Genomic DNA, 27370 nt, shown 5'->3' on the forward strand with positions numbered 1-27370 from the left:
TAGCTTTAAAATTAAGCAAAATATATTTTTGAACACATCCCTTCTCCAAAGCAAGGGCATCACAGCTATGCTGTGAAAACTCAGTCACTTCTTTTTAACTTTTTCCTCTTTCTTCTGACAGATCTGATTCCAGATGCACTCAGTGAGATTGGATAGTGGGACAGGCTGCAGCAGTGCAAAAGCTGCACTCACACTGCACTTCGTAGTGAATGAGCAGGGCCAGACCACAGCTGCTTCCAGGTCCAGAGGTGATGGTCTCTGACAGTGTCCCTGAAAGGAAAACTGGTGCCATGGTACCAACATGGGCCAAGCTCAGTCTGTAGCTGTTTTTTTTTTCCTCAGGGACTGCCAAATTTCATATGTAGTTCTGAAAAAAAATCCACTGGAGATGGCTTGGTAGACTGTTTTTGATAGCTTAGATAGCCATAAAGAGAAAAATAAAAAAGTCTGTTCAAATACCAAACTAGAAGGCTTTCCTTTTCTTCTTTTTCCCTCCTGCCACCTTATTCCTGACACCAATAGCCTCTTCTGTGTCATCATCATCGTTCCGAGATCGCTTCTTCTCTCCCTGCTCCCGCAGCTCCTGCAATGCAATCAACAGATTGACCCAGAGTTTGGTCTGAAGAAATTCAGAATACAACAGAGGAGACAGGGTCAAAAAGCCAGCACCCACCATTCGAGCAAACCTCTGGGCCTCAGCCACACGCTCAGTCAGCATCATAACTTCTTCCTCTTGCATGGGGAATGCTGGCAGCTTCTTGCCAATCAGGTGTTCAATGCGCTGGAACAGCTCTACATCATACCTGAGGGAAGACAGGGCACCAGCCTCAATCAGCCCTGCTGAGAGGGCCTCAGTTGTCACCACTCACAGCCTTCAGGCCTTGTCTCCAGCCCACAGATACTGTTAGTTTGTGCTGATGGTCTCACCAGCAGCTCAGCTGCATCCAAATGATGCTGTTTGGCATGGCTTCTCTGATTTATCCAGCTCATCTCATCTTTGTTCAGAAGTATTTGGTATAGGTTTTCTTTTTAGACAAATAGTTCAGTGTTTATAAAACACCCTCAAAGTTACTTAACCTGCATTATATATTTAAAGAATATATATATTGTATAGTCCAGTTATAAACTGTTCTGCTCAATGAATGCCTGCTTCTAGAATTTTTCTAGACTTTCCTCCCTCCCCACCCTAGGCTTTGAATTCTCTCCCCTTTAAATAAAACCAATTGGCACTTCAAAATGAAAAGCAGTATGGTATTCTCACTCAGGATAAGGTCAGATATTTTCTGCTCTGAAACACAGCTGGAAAGAATAGGTCTGTTAAATTTTATCACTTACTGTGTGACAAAGGTGATAGATTTGCCAGATCTCCCAGCTCGAGCTGTTCTCCCAACACGATGAATGTAATCCTGGAAAGAATTTTCTTGATAAGCAATAATATATGTTCACCAAACACAGAACAGATCTTATGGCAGATCAGCCTATATATTTTCTCTTTAGGAAAGAACAAGAGAATGTCAAGAACATACTGCCAGCATTAAATGCTCAGGAGGGACTGCAGCATCAGATTTTGAGAATAGGCCTAAGTGGAGGCACAACTTCAGTTTTAGCACTTGAATTCATCTCTTTCTAAATGAGAAGACCAAATTCAATTATTCCAGACTGCAGGATAAAAGCTGCAATACATGACCTTTGCCAAGACTTCCCTCTCACTTCCTTGGAAAGCTAAAACTCACTATCACTTCCTTGGAAAGCTAATATTCACAGTGAACCCATGTCTGCATTTTCAATGTTGGAATCTAGTGCTCTCCATAGTGCATCTTCCAGAGAAACTCTCTGACAAGTAGACTTAAACTTGGTAGGCATGGTGAAAGAGAGGATGATTGAGAATAATTTAGAAGAGTCTATTGAGCATCTTTGGTCAATATGGTTCAAGGCTGTTTTCCAGGTTTTATACTACATTATGGAAATTAAAATACTCTGTTCTCCATAAGAGGATTTGCAGAGAGAGGATTGTAAGAAAGGATCTGTTCTATGTGTTAGATGAGAGAGAAGAGCACAAAGACCATAATAACACTATTCAAGCTGCCACCCCCACAGGTTTCTTCTTACTTTTTTGCTTTTACAAAAGGAGTGTCTTCAAAAGACCTACCATGCTTTCTTCTGTCTGCAAGGCACAGTATCTTTAATCATTGTAAGCAATAACAGCAATTCCTGAAGTACAGGTTAATGGTATGCTTTCTGGAACTAAGCTGGGAAACAGTCACATCCCTGAGATAACCCCATACTTTCCATACAGAGAGCTGATAACTTACTTTCTTCTCCTTTTGCTGTACTTTAGCGATATGAAGGTGAGACATATTAAGGACACCTTTCTTAACTAATCATAATCAGAGAACTTAATTTTTTTTCTTTTTTTTAAACACAGTTTAAAATATGAAGGCAGACCTCGATCACAGACACAGAGGTGACTACATGAAACTAGTAATATGTTAAAATTGTTTTCAAAGCCCTTGAATGTAAAAAGGCAAAACATACAGTCTGAGCAGAAATGCAAAGACACAGAGCATTCCTTGCTTCCCCTCGTCACTTACAGGATCACCTCTACAACCCAGGCCATGAGATCATGCAAACACAGATACCAACTCAATAGCAGAGGCTGAACTACCCCTTTCAATGTACAGAATCATGAATTAAGCTTCCAGTCAACACACCAGAGAAAATATGTCTCTCTTCCTTTGCCCACCTTCTTTGTCTATCTGTTCCCAGTGACCAGAAGCTCTCAGCTGGCACACAAGCAGGCTTACCTTAGAGTGGGTAGGAATATCAAAGTTTATCACCACATCCACGTGTGGGATGTCCAGACCTCTGCTTGCAACATCTGTAGCCAGGAGGATAGAACGTGCCTTTGCCTTGAACTTGTTTAGAGAGCCCAAACGTTTATTCTGGAAAAAGGACAAAAAGGGAATGAGAGAATAACACTCATTCTAGTTTCTAGTTAATAAGCTCTTGATAAGATACTGGCACAAAAGAACTGGGGGGGAAACTACTCAAAAATTTCACTTCTCTAATTTCTTTTTTAAATATTACAGAACCAGTGTCAGCATTCACATTAGTTAAATTTCTATGGATCACTCCAGTTCTCTAGCTGTGAAATACTCCTCCTGCAAGGCAGGTGTCACTCAGTGTGGTGCAGCCATTTCCCAAGCCCCGGGCCCCCTGCCTACTCTGTTGTGAGGGTTCATGCCCATACCTGACTCATCTGCCCGTGGAGGGGAATGGCAGTGAAGCCCAGGTTGCGGAGCAGCAGAGCAGTCCTCTGAGTATTGTTACATGTACTGCAGAATATCATGAAAGAGTTACCAGCCAGTTCATTCAAGATATAAACCAGGTAGCTGTCCTGTAAAGAAACAGAGGGAATTCAAAAAACCCCAGAGATAATCACATGTGCCACATTAAGTCTGGGACTCAGAAAATGAAAAGATATTGGACAGTTGTGGGAGCAAGAAAAGACAGTAAGAGAGAAGAAACAGAAGTGCCATTACCTTGAATTTGGATGGGATGAAAATATAGTATTGCTGTAGTTTTTCAACTGTCTGATACTTGGAAGAAACAGCACATTTAACAGGATTCTTCAGAGCAGCACGCTGGAGTTTTTGAACCTGGTAAGATCAATGAAATTTACTTGGACAGAGATCTTGTCAGAAAATTGTATTAATACAGTCTAGTCAAGAGGACAGCCTGATGGAAGGAGAATTAAAACAGATTAGTGTGCTCCCACCTTCTTAGTCATGGTGGCAGAAAATAGAAATGTCTTCCTGTCTCGAGGAATCACTTTTAATATCTTATCCACCTGTAAAAAAATAAGGAAATGGAAATACTAAATACTACAAGTAAGCAAGACACAAACTTTCCACAAATATAAAGATCATCCACATGAAGAGTAATGCATGTATAAACATACAGTAGGAACAAATTTTTTTTCTTCTAGAGGGAAGGTGTAGGCTGATATCTTGTGGACAGTTAGGCAGTGTGAACTCCAAAAGTCCAACAACAGTGCAAATATCAGGCAATGTTTCTGCAGGAATGTGTTTGTGATTGTTTTCTACCCTAGCTACATTCTAAGTCAGGCACTCCAGAGACACTAGTGGATTTCAGAGTGCCTCCTACTGTCTTGGCAGTGCTCTGCAGAACTCTGCTATGTTCTAATCCCACCACAGATTTGTGTGTAATTATTAGAATTTAGTTACAATTCACTACTAATTTCTACAGAACAGCTCAGTGTTTCCCATGTATGAAGCGATTTCAAAGGGACTCATCCAACGTTCCAAACTCATCTTTCAGCAGATCCCCACCTCGGTCTCGAAATCCATGTTAAGGATCCGGTCAGCCTCATCCATCACCAGGAACTTCAGAGCTCGTAGGTTGAAGCCCTTTGTGTTCTCCAGATGATCAACTAGACGGCCAGGGGTTGCTACCAACAGCACAACAAGAGCAAATTTAGAAGGAAAGCAGAGGAAAAGATCCAAACAGGCAAGACAGCTGTCCATTACAGAAATGGGATTCTTTGCCCAGGAAAAGTAAATATTGCTTTGTGGGAAGAACTCTTTCATAGGGTATCTTCAGAGAGTGTTTTGAATTAAGACTAATGGAGTCAGACTCTCTGAAGAATGTGCTAAAAGAAGTGAGACAAAAAAACCAGTAGATAAGCTGTACTGCAAAAGATGAGAGCAGCATTTCAAATACTCGGGGAGAATGAAAAAACAAGCCAAAAGCACTCTAGGTCAAGCAGGGATGCTTTGGAATGAGCTTGTAGTAACAAAGTTACTGGTGGATACTTTAGAAACATTAACAAGCCAGTACTCAGAGCTGGGACAAAACACAAATGAAGGATGTACTCTCCTTCCTTTGGTTAGCTGCAGTTTGATAATATTCACACTCCACATCCCTAACACATCAACTTACCAATTATAACATGTGGTTTCTTGGCTAAGGCCAGAGACTGAGACATCGTGTCAATTCCACCCACAATAACCGCTGCAGAACAAAGAGAGGGGAGTGAATCCCTCAGTGTAGCACCAGCCCTCCCCTGGCACTGCAGTGTTTGCTCTGACTGCCCACCACACACAGCACTTCTGTACAAATGAAAAGGTACTTATTTTTATGAGAATTTACTTTATTTTAGCATATCTAACCTTCCTAGGTTTCTTATGCCATTCAATTAATTCCTTATTGGCCACAAGTATTTTATTTTCACAGCTGCAGAGCTACAGGCAGAATCTATTCCTTTCAGTTTAACTCAACTGCAAAAATCTAGGAATTCTAAAAATATCCACAAAGCTTTTTTTGAGAGATTATCTAAAGAATCAATACAGACAGTCTGAAAGGAAGATTAAACTACATCACACCATAGGAGGGAGCTCTATGCAATTTCACTGGACACAAACCCACTCTTGAGAACACTCTCCTCTACTTCCACCTTTAACTATTTAGACACAGAATGCAGAAGAGCTGTAGACCACTCCATGAGGAAAGACTATACAGTCTTTTTTGATCAAACCTGATACCAGATCTCTCTCTTCCAGCAGCATAAGCTTTTCTCACATTTTGTTCAACCCCTCATACAAATCCTCTCTTTTTATCCTTGCAATCTCGAGCTGACAAACTGGCCTTCAGAAAAACTGGTGCAATACCATAAAAAAGCCACTTACTGCTTTGAACACCAATGGAGGACCCAAGAGCTTCAAACTGCTCTGAGATTTGGAAGGCCAGCTCCCTTGTTGGTGTGAGCACAAGAGCAAATAATCGCTGAGGTGTTTCCAGCAGTGCTTGGAGAATTGGCAAAGCAAAGGCTCCTGTTTTCCCAGAGCCAGTTTCTGCCAGTCCAATGACATCTCTGCCTGAGAGAAGGAGCAAGGGGGCAAAAAAACTGTTATACATCCACAACAGAGAAAGAAGACTTTAAAGCACTGTGCTACAAAACACAAGAATTCCCTAAGGACAGAAAAAAAGGCAGACACAGAGAAGGAAAAAAAAAAACCACAAAGGTCAAACCAAAGAATCTCAGAATCTCTCTGAAGCATTTTTAGGCTGTGATTTATCTGTACAACGATTACAGTCTCAATAGTCAATTTTCTAGTTAATTTCTGTTAATATACAGGGTTTCATACAAACCTTAGGTTCAAAATAAGTTGCACTTTATAATGTCTCAAATCTGACATCAGTTTACAGCTTAATGACTCCACCTCACTATTCTAGTCTAAATGTTGTCTGTATAGTGGCTTACAAGGAAACAGACTGCGGTGTTTGACACTTCAGTCACACAAACTACAGGACAACAGCACTACCAGGCTCACATTTCACAAGGCACAATTGTGCCTTTGATTAACAGGGTAATCTAAACCAGTTCCTTCAGTAGGAAGAGTAGGACAGAAAGTCTTTTACCCTAAAACAATGCAGGCAACAGGGTGGAATTCATCAACAGAATCCATTATGACCTCCAAAGCTCATGCAGCTGAGAAGAACATGCTGTCAACACACCTTACACTGGAAACAATTTCTCAGGCATGCAGTCTTTCCTTTGTGTTTTTTTTTTTTTTTTTTGTTTGTTTGGTTTTTTTTGTTTTGTTTTGTTTTTTTTTTCCCCAAGAGAATCTTATATGTGTAAAAGAGTCTGACAAAAGTTAAATGCTAGGACAGAGAAGACACTGAAAGTTTGTTCCCATTCTGTCACTATGTTATTCCTTTCCTCCTTGAGAGCATTTTGGGGGGTTTTGTTAAAAAAAAAAATCTAGAGGCAGAGATGTCTGCTGAATTCAGTATTTTTTTTTTGTAATTCCAGAATGCTTACAGAAAGTCACTGTGGTTTGGTTATTATTCACTTCAGAAATCTAATTTCAAAGGGTTGCCTGCTCACAGGAAAGCATATTATACATATTAAGGAATCAGTCAAGGCATCTTCACTTTCAGTCACACACACACACTCTGTAGGTCTCTATCAGAAGCAGCAGAGTCCAAAACCGATTGGAAGCTTCCTGTGTATCCCTGAGTATTTCAGGAACAAAATGATCAATGTGGACTAGCAGTTCAAATTATTAATAAACAATCTATTTAACATGGAGTGTCAGAACTACACAACAGGAGTGAACACTCAAGGAACAATGTTTGTACTCATTTGAAAATTTGTGGCTGCAGGCAGGGTCATAGGATAAACTAGGATTCCAAGCTCCACCTGGGAAGGACACAGAATGAATATGAAAACTGCTTCTAGACACAGATCTTCAGCAATGAAGAAGTAGGGACACACTCATTCCTGATCTTTCTCACTCAGCAAAATTCATTCACACAGAGCTCCTGGAGCAGTCCCCAGTTCAGGATCAAAGAAGTACACTGCTCACCTTGGAGAGCCACTGGAATAGCCTCAATTTGGATCTTTGTTGGCACCTTCCATCCCAACTGGTCACAAGCTTCACACAGGACATCTGTCACTCCCTAGATATCAGTGACAAGAGAAAAGGAAAACAAACATCAGCAAAAAGACCTAAATTAAATCAGAGTTAAATTAAATATATGCTGCAACGGAGCCAACTTGTCTCTAGCATAGACAAACCCCACCAAGCCCCAAGTGCAACTCTCTGAAAGGGCAGGCTGCTCACAGTGATGCCCACTTCCATCAGTAATTTCATCGGATTTGGTCAAAATCTGTTAGAGATGATTGTCAGAGGAAGAATATGGTCGGTTTTACCGTAGTTTACACAAGGAACTTCCCTCCCCACACATACCTATCTCTTCACCTCAGGGGTGATCCATGACCATAGAAAATAAAAAACACCATGTCAAGTTTAGACAACTTGATGGGAGCAGCAGTGCCCAGCCCAGCGGGGCAGCGGCCGAGTGCCCGCAGCTCCTGCCCGGCCCCGCTGCCCGCACGTGTCGCTGCCGCGGGCGGGCCGGCAGCTCCCCCGGCCTCCTCCGCACGGGGGAACAGGACGCTGCTCCCCGGGACAGCGCAGCGAGCACCGGCGGCAAAAGTGGCTCCAGCTCAGCCTCACCAAGTCCTTGAAGCTCCGTGGCTCCTCCGCCGCCGGCTCCTGCTCCTGCTCCGGCTCCGCCGCCGACCCTTCCTCCTCTCCTGCCGCCATCTTGGCCCGTCCCCTCCGGCCGCAGCGCAGAGCACTCTGGGAGCTGTAGTTCTCCCCGGCGCACGACGGGATGTGTAGTTCCGCAGGAGGAGCCGAGCGGAGCGGGAGGGCTCTCCCTCAGCTCCGAGAGGTGCCCAGGGAAAGGGGGGCTGCGGATCTCCAGCCGCCTCTCCCGGGACAGGGACACCCTGAAGGGGCTGTGGGAAAGCCTGCCCGCCTGCTCGCCCGGCGTATATCGCAATATTCATCCTAATCATCTCCACCCCCATCCTATTTCCACTTCTATCTAACAACCTCAAGAACACCCCCAACACAATCACAAACACAATCAAAGCCTCCTTCTTAACCAGCTTAATCCCCATAACATCTACACCTACTCCGGAACAGAAAGCCTCACCTCCTTCTGAGAAAGAAAATTAATTATAAACTTCAAAATCCCCATCAGCCTAAAAATAGACTTCTACTCCCTTACCTTCTTCCCCATTGCACTGTTTGTATCATGATCTATCCTACAATTTGCAACATGATATATAGCTTCAGACTCCTATATCACAAAATTTTTCACCTACCTACTATTCTTCCTAATCGCAATACCCATCCTAATCATCGCCAACAACTTATTTGTCCTATTCATTGGCTGAGAAGGAGTTGGAATCATGTCCTTCCTACTAATCAGCTGATGACATGGACAAGCAGAAGCCAACACCGCTGCCCTTCAAGCCGTGCTTTACAACCAAATCGGAGACATCGGACTTATCCTCTGCATAGCATGACTGGCTTCTGCCATAAACACTTGAGAAATCCAACAACTTCCACCCCATCCCAAACTCCCACACTACCCCGAGCGGCCCAGCCTCAGGCCTGCACTCAGCACAGCACGGTTTAGGCAGTGCTTGATGCTGTTCCCAGCTCATGCCTTCTACAGCAGGCAAAACGAGCTGGCCAGGCACAAAAAGGCAAGAATATGTTAAACTTACATCCATAATGCATATAGAGAATGTGAAAAATGTGTATTTTAGGATTGGCTTTTTGCAAATATGAAAATGAATATTATATGTGTTATGTTAGAAAGTTATGCTGTGTTAATTTTCTTAAGTAGTGTGTTAAATATAGTTTTAGGTTATAACATAATGTTAAAATAGAAACTATGCTATGTAAGATACTTTTCTTAAGAGAGGACTTGCACCAAGGTAGCAGCCACAGGACACCTTAATCTTTCAGAGAAAAAGAATTTATTGCTCTCTTATTGAGTTCTTCCTGCCTCACTCTGCACTGAGACGCCATCAGGATTAAGAGGAAAAAGCTGACACTGACCAGACAGAATCCTTTGTTTGAACAGAATTTATGCATCATGTATGAGATGTATGAATATGCAACGGGCTATTGCTTTTAAGGGTTAATCCTCTGTTAACATGGGTCCTTTTTCGGGCTTATTTTGCCCAGAAAGAGGCACCCGAACTGTCTGTAACTCTTTGTTTTTATTGTCTCACATTGCCCTAAACCCAATTGTTCAAATTTTTATTACTTTAATTATATTACTATTTTTATAACCATTTTATTACTATTAAACTTTTAAAATTTTAAGAACAAGTGATTGGCATTTTTCACAGAGAACTAATTAAGTGCTTCAGATGTGTTGGTATGAAACATTTTGAAGCACTAGTGATGGAAAGAGAGAAAAGAGCTGTCATTGTCCCGCATTGTTTTCTGCTTATGATAATTGCTAGTGTGAATTTTTGAAGTATGAATTATGAAATTTTTTTCCCTCTGTCTCTGGGAAGTCTGTCTGGGTGTGCTCCCAGTGGAAATGCTGATACACTTCAGCATCTGTCCCTGGATTCCGAGCGTGGCATTTCCTCTGCGCCCAGAACAATGAGGAAAGTGAGAGGAAATACGAATGAACTCTCTGCGTGACAGGGAAAGAAGAGGAAACATGAAACAATTCACGGGCAGGAGTCAAAATGAAACTGCTGCATCCCACTGTGCTCAGGAGCAGTGATAAATTAAAACAAAAAAAAAAAAAAAAAAACCGAACCCAGCCTGTGTAGATGCTCCTTGTTACCATATGTTTCAAAAATTACAGCAGCCTGACCATCAGCTTGCTGCTTATCGTTGGTGCTAAAGGTTAAGCCTGGCCAGCACGTAGACATGGACCCCTGTAAGGGTCACTGGGATGCCTCAGGAAATGGAGTCAGGGATGTGACAGGATGTCACTGCTTGTGATTCTTTACTGAACTCCTGCCCACATAATATGGTGCTGTTTTAGTGGGGAGCAGGGTGGAGCAATTCTGTTTGGGTGAAATTCCAGTCTGTGTAATTCCCTATTGTCAACAGATGTATTTGAATGAAAGTTTTCTCCTGTCCTAAACTGCTGTTGGGAGCATTCATGCATGATAAAATAAATATACAGCTTCTAAGTAGTAATTCTTTTTTCGTGCTTTTCAGCACAGGACACTGCAGATTATACTGGATTTAGAAATTGTCACTCCAGGGCTTTTAAACTTGGCTTTAAACAAATATGCTCCTAGCTCTACTGCATGTTACAGTCCTTAGCAGGGGCAGGGTGAGAGCATCCCCAGCAGATGGATTTTAGTGCAGATATAATGTCAGTTATTTCATAAGGGGTGCAAAATGAGATGAGATGGACAACGTGTACAAGCACATCACCTCCAGGGGAGCAGAGAGACACTGACACAAAAGTGCTTCATGTTCATTTATTCGAATCAGCAGTGTACTTGTTCATTTCTGGCAAACAGGCATGGGTATCAAAAGCATCTAAGTCCCACTCTGGGGAACCAGAACTTTTATTCTTCCTACAACATATTAAAACAAATGTTGATATCATAAAAAGAGACAAGAAGGACAGGGATTCAAGTTTTGTGACCCGGAGTGCTGCCCTCCCTAAGGATTTGGTCAGTGTTACAGAATTACAGAGTAGGTTTTTCTGATCATTTGGATTTGTGTCTGTGCAGGGAAGTTTCCCTTATCCACTGGGGCATGCTTGTGGAGGGAGTTACCTCTGCATTAACTCTTTGAGTCGCCTCAAGCTAGTTTCAGGGTCTCTTCCTTGTAACTCTTTCAGGTACAGACATGATCCCCATCATCACCATACTTGGGCACTTCTCAGTGGGGTGATCCCAGACACATCCTAGTGAGGTAGGGAAGTGCTACTATCCCTGTTTTGAGACAGGGAACTGAGGTACTGATGGCTCAAAATCACAAAGGGCATATTTAGCAGAACAGTCACTTGAAACAGGGTCCCAGCCCCTGCTCCTGCTTCGCAGGGGCTCTGCCACTGAATCATCCTACTCCTCTCTACCCCTCCTGTATATTAGTACCTGCATGTATTTCACTGATATGAAGCCTTCCGTGGGAAGCATTGCTAGGAGCACATGTAGCTCTCCATGAGGGCTGCCTCCCCCATCACAGATGATCCACTGTGGGTCTCACAGGCTGCTCGACTGCATGGAGAGTGGCACTTCCACCTCTCAGGTGTGCTCCCATCACGTAGCACCAACCTACTGTTTTTGTTCTACTCTGTCTTACTAACCTTCCCTTCCTGCTGCAGGAGATATAACTGTGTCCTTCCACCAATGCCCTGAGGCAGACTCTGGTCCTAGGGCCACTCTTCTCTCTGTTTTGGCTCCTAAAATCTATTGTCACTGTTTGAACTGTGTTTCAGCTATTTTATTACTATCAGCATTCAGGTCATGCTTTCCTTTTCCTTCAGGGACTTGCCCTCCCTCACAGCAAAATAACAGGTAACTTGCTCTCACATGCTACAGACTTGCTTTTACTCTAAAAAACAACAGCTTTCCTTTGGAACAGAGGCCTCCTTTAAAAAAAAAATATATATATATACACACACTCTTAAATACAATACCATAAGCTTAAAATCATTCTATGCAAATAAATAGAATACAAACATCACAGTTCTCAGTCTGGAGAGGTTTCTCCAAAACAGATATATTCTGGCCCTGCTATTTCGCCCTGGGATGGTGAACTATCCATACAGTATGTCATATCTGGAGCTGCTTCTTTCTACAGCCTTTCCAGATGTACCTTGGTAATGGGATTGTACTCTACTGGAAATCGGCAGCTGCTGGCTTTTTTAGGGTACTCCAGCCCTTGTACCACACACAGATTCATAAGTTGTTTACAAACCAGGTTCAGTCAGCATCAGGTATTTCATCTGCCTCCTGACCTACTTCTTTTTGCTGCCTTGGGGAAGCAGAGCAGTGGAGATGGCTGGGGAAAAAGGGGTTTGCAGAATGTCCACCTCACAGCACCAGCACTGTGAACTGTAAAACAACAGGTAGCAGTGAAAATGGTCACAGAAAATAATGTAATTCCTCCAAACTCAGTTTTTATATGAGCCAAACACTGCTTCAGCTGGAGGGTCTCAGGATCTCGACAGTGGTTTTAGCACCCAAGCTGAATCTCCTCGTGCGTGGGGAAAGCTCTGTTCTGGACTCCAGAAGATCGCAGACTTCATCCATTGCCCTGGTGCAGGTCTCGAGGTTGTCAGCCAGTTTCTGGATTTTGGCCTTCAGCACAGCCTGGCTTACTTTAGTGGCCTCCTTTGTGTATTCTGGCACGAGGAAGCTGTGGGAGCCGCAGAGGACCATGAAGCAGACGGAGTTGTAGAGCGACATGGACGCCCTCTTCTCTGACTGCCGCAGCGCAGGGTCGCCCGGGCCCTGCCCCCGGCGGAGGAACTCCAGGCAGCCCAGTATTTCCCTCATCTGTTTCCGACAAGTCACCGCAATTTCCTGCACCTTCCTCACCTCCCGGGAATTGCAGAGCACCAAGGAGAGGTCGGAAGTGATGCTGACGGCCCCGCCGGCCGTGGCCAGGCCCAGGCCCACGGCCGAGGCCAGCAGAGAGGCTCCGAGCGTGGCGGGGCTGAGGGACAGCCCCAGGATGGCTGTGAGGGCCCCGGCGGCCGTCAGGGTGCTCCCGCTGACGTTGGCGATCAGGGAGCTGCGGCGGAGCCGGCTGAGTTTCCGAGCTGCCCGGTGCAGGTGCGCGATTTGGCCGCGCAGCCTCCGCCTCTGCTCCAGCAGGGCGGCGTGGAAGTGCTGCGTGGGGTCTGCTGTCGGCACGGAGGCAGCACCGTCCCTCTCCATGGCTTCTGTCCAGGGAAAGAAAAGTCTGGGGTGGGATTTATGTCAAAAAAGCCCCATGAGATATGCTCATCCTGGACCACCATTTCAGGGATGGCATCCAGCCAAATTTTTGTTGCTTCAGCCCAGCTACAAGAAAGGTTTTCCATCTGTGCACACGTGCACACTCACGTACACACACATACCCATATGCATTTAATTACTATTCCATTGTAACTTTCAGACAGCAAAACTTTAAAATGTTTTCCTTAATCCCTGCAAACACTGAAATATCCTAAGGACTGGGGTCAGAGGTGCTGTTACCATTATCTCTGTGAAGACACAAAAGGTCTTTTGAAACCTTGGGGACAGAAATTCCCCTGAGATTAGGTGACTCAGTGCCCAGAGGAGTAATGCTGCTAGAACTAATCTGTTGCCCCTCTGATGGGATTCAGAGGATCTGCAATAGAGAAGGACATCTTTCACAAGAAAGGTCAGACTGCAAGGAGGTGAAAACCACCATCCCAGGTTTTTGTTTAGGGGTGATTTCCTATTAAAGGAGGACAGAGAGAAGCTGCTGAGTGGAATCTATGTCTGGATTTTCCATATAGGAGGTGAGGAATTTATTAATGCCTTGGATGGTTATTGTGAATATCCTTCTTTAAGCTTCAGCAACTCAAGGCTCCCTGCAGCATATTTGTTTTTTTTTTTTTTCCTATTGTAACCTGGTGTCAGTGTATGAACAAAGATGGGAACTATTGTTCTGTGGTGCTTAGTCCAACCTGTGGCCATAAATACCCAGTTACAGCGGCAGGGAGGCCTCTGAACCTTGTTAATAAGTGTCATGAAGAGCACATCAGAAAAGCAGGCCCATTTTTACTGTGCACTCCCTGGCAGATGGGGAAACAGGGGAAATACAGAGTGAATAAAAAAAGGGGAAATACAGAGTGAATAAAAAAAGCTTGAAAACTGCTGGGTCTGGAAAATCTCCCCTGGCAAGATAGCAGGAGAGGCTTCACTTCTAGGAGATGAATCTACAGTTTTTCTTTGCTAGACAATCTCTGTTTGCTGTCTCTGTTCATTGCCACAAGTGCAGAAAGAAATGTTCCAATAAACATTTTCAGGTTGCTCTAGGGCTGCAAAATGCTCTACAAAGGAAGCCAGCAGTTTCAATCCTGCTTAGAGGGAACCTGAAGCAACAGAGCCAACAGGAGTGGTACAGCTGATTGTCTGGTGGAAGCAGAGTTTCTGTGCTTCACCACACTGCATTGTGCACACAGCTGTGCTGCCTCTGCACCTAGCAAGGTCCAACCATGGAGCTGAGAAGCTTTTTGGAGCCCATAATGCCCTCACAGCCAAAAGGCATCTCTGTAGCAGAAAAACCCTGTCACTAACCCAAATGAGCAAAACTATTCATTGCTGCAGGAACCTTTTTACTTCTAAATCTTCTGTACTGTGGGAACTGAAGGTGCCTGGTCCGTCATAAAGTCACACTATATAGCTAGGATCCTTGGGGCTTCATTCTGCAGAATCCTCATGTTTCAGAAGGAGAAAACTTTGTACCATAGTCTCTCCATCCGGAAGAGTATTCCTAAATAATTCTCACTGCAATCTTTCCTCCTTCTGCTGGCTTGTCCTAATCCATCTCACACAGATCCTTTAAGATGCCCCCCCATACTCTTTAGAAAATGCTCCCAGTCTCTCTTGGTGTCATTGGGTCATTTGAATCACTTAGTACATTGTGCTTCTCTCAACTGGAAGCTGTATCCTATTATTTTTACACTATAATTAGAAATAAAGCTGGAAACACAAGGACTAACACTAATCTAAATGGATACCAGCATTGAAATGAACAATAAGCATATCACCAATAACTTAACAACAGATCAATATGATGATCATTAAATATGTCAATTCCTGTAGCCTCTTTAACAATTTGTTCCGAAGATTTAGTTGCTGAGAACTGTCTCAGGTAATAACAGCTACTATGACACTGAATTATTAGAACAATCATTCCAAATACAGCATAGGCCATGTAGAGATGCAAATCTTTTGACATTGATTAATGCCAGCAGAAAGGAAAAAAAAACCTCCTGCTCTTAGAGAAAAATCTCCCCAGCACTAAAGGTATACATTAGTCCAAAGCCTGCAAACACTTTCCTAATAGAGACACCCAAAAAAATTACTGGCCCAAACTTACCTTCAGTTTCCAGCCACCCTCCCAGAAGACAAATTTTGATCTGTTTCTGGAGGAGACCAATTTATAGCTCCTGCAGACCAATTGCTGCGATGGGAATGCTTTGCCTCATACTGGGAGTTTGCCATTTCCTGTTCTCCCTTGTGCAGAAGGATGTGACACACTGGAAAGTGACCTGTGGGACAGTGAGCACACACCATGCTCAGGAAACGATCCCTGCGAATGAACATTGTGTGTTCACTTTTCCTGAAGTGTAGGGTGGAAAAAAAGTTTAAAAATCGCAGCCTATTCCTGGCTCTGAGCTAGTGCAGACATTCCCTGCAGGGAACAGTTGCCTTTCCTTTCCCTGAAATAGCAACTGACTTTACTCTGTGCTGGAGCTGCCAATTGTTTGATGACTGAAGTTTCCCTCCACTACACATCTAGAGCCAGGGGAGCTATCAGCCAGCCAACTACTCCATTCAAGGCCAGTGTATTTTTAAAATCCCAGCTCTTTGGGAAAATCCATAAAAGGGAAGCAGCCCCACAGCAAGATCATTGCCCTGAATTCCTATCTCTTCTCCGTCCCAGTACATAAAAACATGCTGCAAAAGGAGTGATCACCCTGTGGTTTTACTCAGTTTATTAACCATAGGCACCACAATGGTTGAGAAGCAGCCCTCCTGTTTTCCTGAAGTCCCTGCCCAGCAATCAGTAATGAGAAAGAAAGGATCATTTGGAGCCCCTGTTCTGCTGCCTGCTGTTACCTGGCAGTTGTGCCAGACAGATGTGGCCAGAGGGAAGAAGTGATGAAGGTGCTGGGGAGGAACAGCCTAAGTGCCACTCCTGGCACTGCCTTCCATGCTGAACCAGGGCCAGTTTCAATCAAAGATTCTTTTGATGGGGTCAGGAAAAATAACTTTTTTGACAGCACCCAGTGGTAATCCAAAGTGATGTGTGTCTTAATTGACACAGGGCCTGTGGTCCTGGGGACATTTCTTTTGAGCAGCTGTCCTTGAAGATGGGGCATCTGCTTTCTTGTTTGGTGGATTCTTGCTCTTCATAACTATTTGTTGACAGGGAAGCTCTGATTTTGCCCCTGACCTATCTAATCTGAAAGCTATCTAGCTGCCACTGAATGATGAGGCTTTCCTGTTGAATTTGTGGGATGTGTAGCCACACAATCACTGGAGCTAACCTTAAAAAGGGCTGAGACTGAGAAGCAGCAGGCAGGGAGAGGAGAAGGCTAGGACTATTCATTTCAACAGCAACTTAGTTTTCAATTATGTTAAAATGGGTGTGAAATAGTATGTCAAATGTAGGGTGGACCTGCAGGAGAGGAAACATGAATGAAAAAATAAATAGCATGGAAGAGTTATTTCAACCTGTCACAGACATGAAAAGAGAAAACACCATTTTAAAGATGCCTGAATGTGCAGTTCTGGTCTGTTACAGTCTGTACGTACTGCACGTTAACAGGAAGGTGAGCTTTGACACTGAAGGAAACTGTGCTGCAGCCCTTCCCTTTGTTTTAGCAAGCATGTGCTTGAATTGAAGCCCATCTGCCTTGGCAAGGGTTTGCAGTTGATGGAGAGTTCTTTTCTCACATTCCCAAATAGAATAGGGCACTTTTTTTTTTCATGTGACTGCATCTGTGTTAGAATTTGTGCCTGCAGATATGTCCTTGTTAGGACAGCAAGTTTTGGTAAAAGTGAAATAACAAAGAAAAGGAAAAAAAGGGGTCTAGAATGAGCCTAAGATGATGAAAAAGTTTTGGATGGTCTCCTTCCTTTCCCAGTTCTCTTCTTTCACTATACTCAGCTGCAAAACATTGTTCTCTGTGGGCAAGGACCTGATGAAGGTGCAGGAGAAACAACTCATTTTTCTTAGACTATTCCCTCCCAGACTTTCATGCCCACTGACAGATCTGCACTTCACCAAGATCAGATGCTGGTCTTGGCCAAGGATGGTTTCTCACAGGAATCATCCCTGGGCTCCTCCACCATTTAAAGAGAGTGTTTCCCCATAATCCACCCCTATAATAAGGTGCATACTCAGAAAGGATACACTTCACATGAGGAGCTACAGATGTCAATATGATTTTAGAGAAGAGACATATATTATAAAAAGAAACATTATTTCCTAGGAAGTGGCCATACCACGGCATTTTGCTATTTGCTATCTGCTGACACTCACAAACATCCCTCTGGTGAGACTGCTGGTCTTCTCTCCCACTGATAATTAGAAAGACCAGCTCCAGCAAAGGTGAGCAGCTGGGAATGAGAGCTGGATGGGAGAAAAGTGTCTTCTCTCAGCACCTGCCAAGGACTGAAAGGCTTCTAGTGCCATTAGTGCACTTGCCCAGATGTAAGTACATCTGCTGGTCACTAAGTAGGTTCCAGGAGCCTGCTTGGAGTGAATCTTAGCTTATCAGGGGTCTCCAGATGTGTGGAGTAGGTCAGACCTTCACTGGGTGGTTCTGCAAGCTGGGGAGGCCTGGCCACGCTGCCTGCTGGGCACTGCTGCCTCTCTGCTGGTAACCTGCAAAGTGCTTGGGCTTGGTGGTGGAAGGGGCACAGCAGGTGTTTCACAATGGCCCTGGCCAAAAATGGTACCTCTGCTCCACCCTTTCCCATCCAGCCACATCCTCTTGAAATGCCTGAGGGCACTCTGTGGGAGCAGGTGACCAGAAAAGGGAAGGAAGGATGTTTTATTGCCTCAGCTCTCTTCCTTTCAGGGGAGTTTGGCAGAAAGGACTGGTTTTTCACTCCTAGTCCCTCCAGCAGATGGGATATATGTCTGATCTGAAGCTGTTTGCAGCTACTGTGATGTAACATTTGAACACAAATGTGTAAAATTTGAAGCTGGAGTTTCAAATAAACACTGTCTTTACTAACATTGTTTTGATCAAATAACTGAGAAAACTTGAGTAAATTTACACTTATATACCATCTTTCTAACAGATTTCTGCCATGCTTGGTACTTTCAACCTTAACTAGTGGACCCTGGAGCTACAAGCTGTCTTTTTTTCTTTTATTTTCTTTTTCAATTGTATCAAAGACAAATCTTAACTTTTCATAGCAAGACATTAATTCAGAATCAGCAGAAACTAGAATAGGCCAAAACTAAAACAAAGAAAGCAAACTGGAACAAAAGGGCTGTGTCAGCTTTTATTAACCTTACCAGTAGATCCAAATTGATTTTTTGAAAGCATTCCAGAATGTGACAGGCTGCTCTGGGCTCTGGTCACCAGTGTGTGTGGGTCCTCAGCTGGGTTTGAGGAAAGCTGCACAGAGCAGAGCAGGGTGGGGGGAGCCTGTGGGGTGAGAACACCTCTTGTTAGTTCCATTTAAGCAGAAAATTAGCCAAGCACACTGACTGTGCCTGCTTTGAGAGCAAGCATTCATGTAACAAAAACACCATCCTAAATTGCCTTGTCAAAACACTGTCAGCAGCATTTGCAGAGATCGAGTATTTATTTGGACGTGGAGAATGAATTCCTGCAATGCATTTAAAGAGAGCAGCTTATTGTCCATTTTCCAGCTTTAGTTCCATGTCCAGTGCAGGCTGTGTGGCACAAGGCTCTGGTGCACAGAGGAGCAGCTCCTCACCCTGCCCCTGAGCCTGGCACTGGCCATGGCACAGCTGGGGCTATAATTTAGTGCAGCATCAGCACTGCTGGGGGCCTTTCCTCTGTTCACCCTCCCAGCAGGGGCAGCAGCACTCCAGAGCAAGTGTGGCTACCCATCCTCTCCAGGACTACAGAAAATAGAAAATTGTTAACATATTTCCAGAGCTGCAAAGAAACCTATTATGTTGGTATAAGGTAGAAACCAGGTAACCTGGTTTCTTGTGTCTCTTTTCCAATGGACTTCTTGATGGCTGAGTTCACAAGGCAACATTTCTCTTGAAAGAAGGAAGTCTGGATTCTTCTCACCTACAAAATTTATTTATTTTTGTAAAACTTTGAAGAAGTCAGTGGCTTTGAAATCTTGACTGCTTTGTCAAATTCTGGCTGAGATTGCCTAGGAGCCTCAAAAGCTGCTGTGTTACATTGACTAACCTTCCCATCTGGCACTATAGAAACATGATGGAGACACAGAGGCCTAAGGAAGTCCAGGAAAAGTTAAAAACTGTTACCTTGAACTTCAGCTAGAGATGCATGTCACCTCATTTCAGCCCTCTTTAGAGGTTCACACGCAGTTTATTCACACGCCGAAGCTCCCTCTAGAGCCAGGAGAAGGAAGAGTCATCCCCAAAAGTTCCTCCAGTCCATCTCTTCCAGGCACCTACTCTATAATATGTGACAAATTATAGACAGCAATTCTTTATCCCTTTATCCCTTTCCTGCCTCATTCGATGTCCCACAGGTTGGCTAGGTTTATGTTCCAGTTTCAAATGTCCTGTCCCACAGATGCTGCTCTGGACCAGAGAGGGTCCCTTAACCAGCCCTTGCTGTCCTGCAGTGAGCAGGAGATGCTGTTGTGGAAGGAAGACTGTGTGTGGCAGTGGTGCATCTCCCTTATGGATTTTTCAGGTACCTTTCGACCCTGCTGACACCAGCAAGACTTGGGAACACTTCTGAACCACAGAACACTTGCACAAGAGGGATGGATCTCTCTAGATCCAAAGAGGAATGGGCATCTGGCTATGAGCATGCAGTGTGGCCTTCTGTACCTCCCAAATGTTTATCATACAGGTACCACTGCTTGCATCCATACTTAACTCAGTATTCAGCAGGAGATATATGGCTGCTGGGATGGCCTTCATGTCCATCATTAATCAAGTCTCTGTATTTGACAAACCTGCTTTGAAAAGTGTTTGTGGACTCTAAGGACAAATTCCATTCTTGATACCAAAATCAGATTTTGACAAATATCTCTTGTAGTATCCTAGGGCTCCCCTCTAGGCTGCGTATTATTTTATATTTGCAGCACATCAGACATCTAGTGATTGTTTTCAGAGCAGATGACATTTTGTAGTGAGCTGGTATAGCTCTAGAAAAAAATGTTTTCACACTTGAAGCAGCTCTGCAGACTTGTAGACCTGGAACTGGGCAGAAAGGGTGAATATGTTCTCTTCCTGTCAGCCCTGCCTTGAACCTGGTTCAGTCAGGGAGCTGTATTGGATCTCTAAAAGCAAAAATGTTGCTGTACTTTGTGCCTCTTTATAGTGATATCTGAAGATGAGCATCATCTTCCTTTAGCTTCAGCACACAGCAATCATTGCACCTGGAACTCTTCCTTCTTCAGCCATTCTGTAGGCAGGTCTTCCCACAGCCAGTGGTCATGAGGGAGCCTAGGAAGCAGCAGCCTCCTTCCCTAAAATCTGCTCCTCAGGAGGGATCTTTTCCTCCATAGCATGATGGATTGCAAGTAGGCATTGATAATCAGGCCGCCTACTTCTCACCACTTTTTATATTTGGGGAAGCATATGGTGGCTGACGCATTTCCTGATGTAAACTCAAAAATCACATCAGTTTGGAAGCTTTGATTATCAACATGGAGCTACAGACAATTCATTTCCTTGCTGATCTGCAGCATTTTCAATGAACTTTGGAGGTTCCTGTTCTCACTTGATATGTAGGGAAACAGAGGCAGGGAGGAAGCCAATGGTTTGCTCATTACCACCAGAGCAGAACAAATGGTGAATGGAGGTGGCCTTAGTTTCAGATGAATGTTTGCTCCCTGAAGCTACCTTCTGACCTGGCACAGCTTTTATAATACTGATCAGGTCATGATTTTAAATTCCCTTGTTCTGGGCCTTTGATGGTTGAGACTTTCCCATGTTTAAGGATATATTATACTGCATTCTTCTCTTTATATTTCTTGGAAAAGAAAAGGTTTCTGTAAAGCCAACAAGAATATTTCCCTTGTAAGACTTATGGAACAAAATGTCTTCTTTTTTAGATTATTAATATGGAAGTGATTGGACAGCTGTCATAGAAGTCCTCGTTTGAATAGATGTAAGCAAGAAGGAAAGAATATTGCTTCATGCTGGTAATTTTAAAAAAAAGTCTTAGAATCTGTCCATCAGTTCATCAAAACTGCCAGAAGAGTTAGTGGAAAAGGAACAAGAGACACAAGGATGTATTCAGGATCCCACAACTAAGCACTTTATATAACAGACCTTACATATGCTGAAAAATAAGGCAGCGAAACAGCCCACCAGAAGCATTCCTCCTCCTCTAGCTCTTCTCTGAATTTGCCTGCTTGCCCAAATTCATGCATTTCCCCTGTCTTCACAGGTGCAGTGATACCAGCAGCTATTTTTGCTCTTGGCTCAGGGCAGCATTTCAGCTGCTGGACATCTGTGCCAAACTGCTCCTTTCTTTTGCTGGCTCTGCATCCCAGTGTCCTCTAGAGAAGTGCTGGGAACATCATCTTCGATCCTCCAGCAACACAGAGGTAGGAGAGGGACAACCTCTTCTCCCTCTAGGGTTCTTGTCCACCTCTTCTGAGCCATTATGAGCTTGTTTTTAAGAGGTGGTAGCTCATCCTCCCGGCTTCTCTGCAGGAAGTGGAGTTGCAGGTGGTTGTTCTCTACCTGCCCAGGGTGGGCACCAAAGGGGAGCCAAGAGCTGCAGTCAGCCAGCAGTTTAAGACCAGCTGCCTCAGAGGAAATAAAAGTGCCTAAGTGATGTGAATGTCGTGGTTCAGAGTGGGATGGGAAAAGATGCAAGTCCCCACCAGGAGCTGGTGGGGAGAACGTGCGCATTGTCACCCAAACCAAAACCGTGGGTCAGGATTTTCTCCAGACAGCAGCTGAAAGGTGGAACAAGCTGCTCTCCCTGCTGTCCCCTTTGGGTTTTGTGACTGCTGCATGGGATGGAAATACTATTATTTTAGAAGGAAATTTTGGAAACTGAAGCTGGCTGCTCTTGAGACGTTTCCTTGTGAGGGTGCTGAAATAAAGGTGAAAGGCTGTTTCAGATGCAACTGGCTGCTCTGGGCCCTACAAAAGGTGAGCCAAGCCTTCCCACATTTTTATGTGCTTGATGGCAGAAGAGTTGGGAATTACCAAACTGAGGTGCAGGAACTGTTGCTCCTGGCCATCCTGAACCTAAACCTGGTGAGTACATCCAGTGTCAATAAGTGCAAGTGGCAGTAGAGTTTTGTTATAACTGAAATCTACTTCTGTCTACACTAGGCTGAAATCAAACACCATTCAACTTAGCCAAAAGTGCTCCCTGTTGTCTGGATCTAGAGAGCTGCTGAACCAGTACCTTTGAGAGCCTTTTACAGTCCCTGCTGCCCCAAGGAGGGGACTGTCAGGGCACCACCAGCCCTGCCATCCCTGCCCAGCATTTCCTGGGGCTCCCCCAACCCTGTTCATGGCCATTCCAGCCCTGCTGAAGCCATCAGCCCCTATCCCAGCAACACAGAAATAGGGCCGGTCTCAAGTTCCCCAGAGCCCTGCCTGGCCATGGTGCCACTGCCCCAGGGAGCATGCAATGCACGGAGCTGGGGCTGAGCCCAGAGCCCCTCTCCAGGCCTCATCCTGATCCCACCTGCAGCTGACTTCTTGGCCTTGCCTGTGTGTGTGCATGGCAGCGAGCTCAGGTTTGTGGCAAATTAAAAGTTAAAATGAGCAGACAAATTCATTGCATTTTGAACAGGTTTTGATTTTTTGGTTTTGTTTTGGTTTTTTGTTTTGTTGGGTTTTTTTTTTTTCCTTTATGAAATTAGATTTATCATCTCTGAACCTTTTTTTTTTTTGCTGACAGGAAATGTTGAGAATTAACATCTATAGCTGGGCCTCAGCCAGAGAAGGATAGAAAATGTGAATCAGACCAAAATGGGAGGATCTGAGCAACTGTATTTTTGAGAATTGTGAATGACTCTCAGTTCTTCTATCTCCAAAACAGAGATGGGCTTTACATGTTTGGGAAAGCCACAGCAATGTGAAATGCAGTGCAGTTAGGTGTTTGTGTGGAAAAGTCATAAGGAACGGGAGGAATAGGAGAAAGAGTTGAAGAAGAATTATCCTCAGAGTACAAACAGCTGAACACTGGACCTTTGTAAAGTCCTTTTCCTAGGAATTTTAATGTCATCTATGGTGGCCGCTTGGCTTTGTGTCCCAGAGCCAAATATCACAAAAGGGGCATGCAATGATTGATAAGAACATGCAATAGTTGGAAAGCTACCCTGATTTTGCAATTTTTTTAGTTGGCTAGCAGGCACTAAGTTTGGTTTGGATTACTATATATTTTTGCAAGTTAATAGGCATTTGTTACTAGTTACAATAATCTATACTTTCCATGCTGTCTGGGAAGGGGTCTAAGGGGCTTTCAGATCTGATCTCTTGCAGTCCAAGCTGGCTCACATTGATAGCACCTACAAAAAAAAAAATTGTTCTGTAGGATTTTCTGGCAGATTCTTGCTGCTCTAGCAGAGATCTCTGTCCATACAGACAATGCATGCAGAGACAGACAGCCTGGAATGCCACTGAGATCCTGCTGTTCTTGATTTCACCTCTTCTAGGGTGAGGTAGCAAGGCTGGCTGTAATTGTGATGCTAAATGCACAAGAGGGAGGGAGACTCTCTCCCAGTAAGGATCCTTCCTAGCTGTTATTCTTCATGTCTGCATTGCAGGGCAATATGTGCTGCTACACCTATCTTAATTAAGTTTGACCACGACTGGAGTAATGATCTCTGGTGCACAGCTTCAGGTTTTTGTGCTGCTAATCACACAAGAAACAGCAGGTTTTGGGGGAGGAGGGTGAGCCATGAGGCACAGTCTTTGTGTATTTACTACTCTATGATGTGATGCTGTATTCCTATCTCCTTGTAGGGCTTGATTATTCTCTTGTACTTCTGCATCCTTCTCCTAATAAAAATGACTTGAGTGCTTGTATATAAAATGGTCATGAGATTATATAATCTTTGTACAAATAAGGAAAGGGAATATTGGAATAAAAACAGAAGAGGAAAATCAAATAAGTAGGAGCCCCTAAAATAATTACAAAATTTAGCCTCAAGTTGCTCAATTTAACATTTGATAGAGAATGGTGGAGACAAAAGTGGAGTCAGATGAGGACTACCACAATGTGTGGCAGTGTTGCAGTGGCACATACTGAGAAGCTTTTCCTCTGGAGATGGTTGGTGTTGTGGTTGGCACCACTATACAGGATTTAGGCATACAGCTGTGTGCCAGCTGTGTGTGTAAAGGAAAACAGTCTTGGGAATATTACATTACAGGCTGGAGGGAAGTGTGCTATTGTGATGCATTATTACTCTTGTAAAATAAGATTTGCAGAGAATGGGGGAGGTAGAAAGGCTTCTGTCCCAACACAGGTATTGGCATTGGTGATTGCAGGGTTGGTGAGTACACAAACCTGCTTAGACACTGTAACACATTTAGTTTTTAAAGGACATCAGGGATTCTACCAGACCTGGATGGGACAGAGCAGACACACAGTCCTCCACCCGATTGCAGGAAACTTTAGGGGATGCCAACAATTTCACTATTCAATTATTTATGCCCCCTACTATGACATGGAGTAAATGTCATACATCAAGTTCTCTTGGCTTTGTAAAATTTCCAGTGAACCTTACTCTATAGGCCATCCCACTTCCAACATGGTTTAAAAACCCAGATCCAGATTTGCTGAATTTTCCATCTTACTGCACTCTCTGCCTCATCATAACATCATAATTCCTCACCTAGGGGACCTCGATGGCAAGGAGGAGTTAGAAAGAAAACACAAATGCAAAAAATGTGTTTATTTTCTGAAAGTCCTTTTTACCATAATTATGTAAGAAAATGTCAAAGTGCCTATTTTAGGGTTTTTTGAATCAGATATTGTGAATTAATTGAAAATCGAGAGTCTTCCAAAGTCTTCAAGAGGTTCATTTTACTGTTCTTTAGTGGAATGAAATAGAGAAGTGAGGTGGTATTTTTCCACTTGCAGATTTTTCATCTTGCTCAAAAAGAAAAAGGGAAGTTGGTCATAACTGGTCAGCATCATACCTAAACCATTCAAGTGCATTTTGTTTATGTGAGGTATAAATAAATGCAGCAATCTGGCCCTGCTAAACTATTGATGGCCATTAAATTTCAAGGTAAAGGAACTGGGAACTCCTGACAGAGACACAAAACTATACCCAAAGCTGTAGCTGGTAAGAATGTATGCATGCTAATGGGGGAGCCACCACAACCTGCATAAAGAGCTTTGCCTCACTTTGTGCTGCAGCCAAAGCTTTTATGCACAGAAACAGCTGTGACATGATCTGTAACACAGAAAAAGGGCAGTGAGCAAAAACTGTGGCTTTTCTTTCCAGCTTCAGATCAAAATATGAATAGAATGGATCTCTGACATCTTTTTTAGACTCAAGATCTGTCCATTTCTTTTTACATGTTAATGAATCACGTGAACAAATTTTACAGACTTAGCACTGTGTGCTCCATTTAGAGCGTGATCTGTTTCTGTGCACCAAAGACTTACATGAAGCTCTGTGGTCTAACACAAACTTTTTAATCTTTGGTGTTCAGGTCCCAAATTATTCCACTGATATTGCAGAGCCTTTTGCTACATTAAAAAGGAAAGTGTTTCAAAGAGGGGGATAAAGATGCTGTCTCATACTTCATGCATAGAAGTGTGGAACGTCTGGAAACTTTAGAAGTAAAGGAAAAAAATTATACCTGAGTGTTTCACAATAGCCAGAGGTATAAACCTCAGTAGGAGAAGCGGCAGCACAGCTTTGTGCTACCTCACTCTCTTTGAAAACCTTTTATTTTGAAGAATGAGACTCTAACTGTTTGCTTTCTTATCTAAGGTAAAAAGGACACTCTGAAGATAAATACTGAGTTTTCTGACTCTCGTTAACTTTAAAGAAAAATTTCTAATTTACAAAGAAAAACAAAACTTTCGCGTTCTCGAGATCCGTTTCCTGGACTCGGGATTTCTTGTCCACTAGCTACTCAAAACCAACTCTTTTCGCGACAAGACATCAACAGGCAAAACCAGCCGCTCCCACGGCCTCACAGATGTAGAAAAAGGACGATTTCGTGACAGAAAAAATAGAAAAAAGCCATTCTATTTCACCCGAGGAAGCACTAGGCGGAGCGCGGAGCACCGGGCGGCGGCCGGACACCGGGCGGGGCCAACCAGCGCCCGCCGCGCTGCAATAACCGGGGGGGCCGGGACCGGCCCTGCCCGGTGCTCCCGGTTACACCGCAGTGTCCCCCGCCGCCAAGGCCGCCGCCAAGAAGCCGAAGAAGGCGGCGAGCGGCTCCAAAGCCCGCAAGCCCGCGGGGCCCAGCGTCACCGAGCTGATCACCAAGGCCGTGTCCGCCTCCAAGGAGCGCAAGGGGCTCTCGCTCGCCGCGCTCAAGAAGGCGCTGGCCGCCGGCGGCTACGATGTGGAGAAGAACAACAGCCGCATCAAGCTGGGGCTCAAGAGCCTCGTCAGCAAGGGCACCCTGGTGCAGACCAAGGGCACCGGCGCCTCCGGCTCCTTCCGCCCCAACAAGAAACCTGGGGAAGTGAAGGAAAAAGCTCCTAAGAAAAAAAAAAATACAGTAATCAAGCCCAAGAAGCCGGCGGCTAAGAAGCCCGCCAGCGCCGCCAAGAAGGCGGTGACAGCAAAGAACAGCCCCAAGAAAGTTAAGCCTGCAGCCAAGAAAGCAGCCAAGAGTCCCAAAGCGACAAAGGCTGTCAGGCCCAAGAAGGCGGTGGCAGCAGAGAAGAGCCCGGCTAAGGCGAAAGCGGTGAAGCCCAAAGAGGCCAAGGCAAAAAAGCAACACACAAGAAGAAGTAAGCCCCACGTGGAAATACGCTTGCTTCGTATTTAAACCCACCAGCGCCATTCCAGTTGGGCTGGAATGCTGTGGCTGCCGCCGTTTTGGGGAGGGGTGTGGGGGAACAGCAATCTTCTGGTGAATGTGCTGAGCGCGGAACAGCTCGAGGGGCACTTGAATTGGTAAGGGGAGGGTATGAGCGCCTTGGT

The 27370-nt window shown here is 44.3% G+C and overlaps 3 protein-coding genes across 3 annotated transcripts; 1 reads left to right on the forward strand and 2 right to left on the reverse strand.

The window, feature by feature from the left end:
• Nucleotides 1–8190, reverse strand: DDX47 (DEAD-box helicase 47). Its single transcript, XM_054631233.2, has 12 exons — nt 8049–8190; nt 7395–7488; nt 5709–5897; nt 4963–5034; nt 4353–4471; nt 3779–3850; nt 3543–3659; nt 3251–3397; nt 2805–2942; nt 1336–1406; nt 674–803; nt 1–583 (listed from the first exon to the last, which is right to left on the reverse strand). The coding sequence occupies exons 1-12, from the start codon at nt 8136–8138 to the stop codon at nt 464–466; spliced, it is 1359 nt and encodes a 452-aa protein (XP_054487208.1). The 5' UTR covers nt 8139–8190; the 3' UTR covers nt 1–463.
• A 2647-nt stretch (nt 8191–10837) lies between these two features.
• On the reverse strand, nt 10838–15650 carry APOLD1 (apolipoprotein L domain containing 1). Its single transcript, XM_077178674.1, has 2 exons — nt 15444–15650; nt 10838–13272 (listed from the first exon to the last, which is right to left on the reverse strand). Exon 2 carries the CDS (start codon nt 13265–13267, stop codon nt 12527–12529), a length of 741 nt encoding a protein of 246 aa, XP_077034789.1. The 5' UTR covers nt 13268–13272; nt 15444–15650; the 3' UTR covers nt 10838–12526.
• A 9814-nt stretch (nt 15651–25464) lies between these two features.
• LOC129119922 (histone H1.11L-like) lies at nt 25465–27244 on the forward strand. Its single transcript, XM_077178021.1, has 2 exons — nt 25465–25483; nt 26602–27244. The coding sequence occupies exons 1-2, from the start codon at nt 25465–25467 to the stop codon at nt 27213–27215; spliced, it is 633 nt and encodes a 210-aa protein (XP_077034136.1). The 3' UTR covers nt 27216–27244.
• The last annotated feature ends 126 nt before the right edge of the window (nt 27245–27370 follow it).

Source organism: Agelaius phoeniceus, chromosome 5 (assembly GCF_051311805.1).
Source record: "Agelaius phoeniceus isolate bAgePho1 chromosome 5, bAgePho1.hap1, whole genome shotgun sequence".
Classification (NCBI taxonomy): domain Eukaryota; kingdom Metazoa; phylum Chordata; class Aves; order Passeriformes; family Icteridae; genus Agelaius; species Agelaius phoeniceus.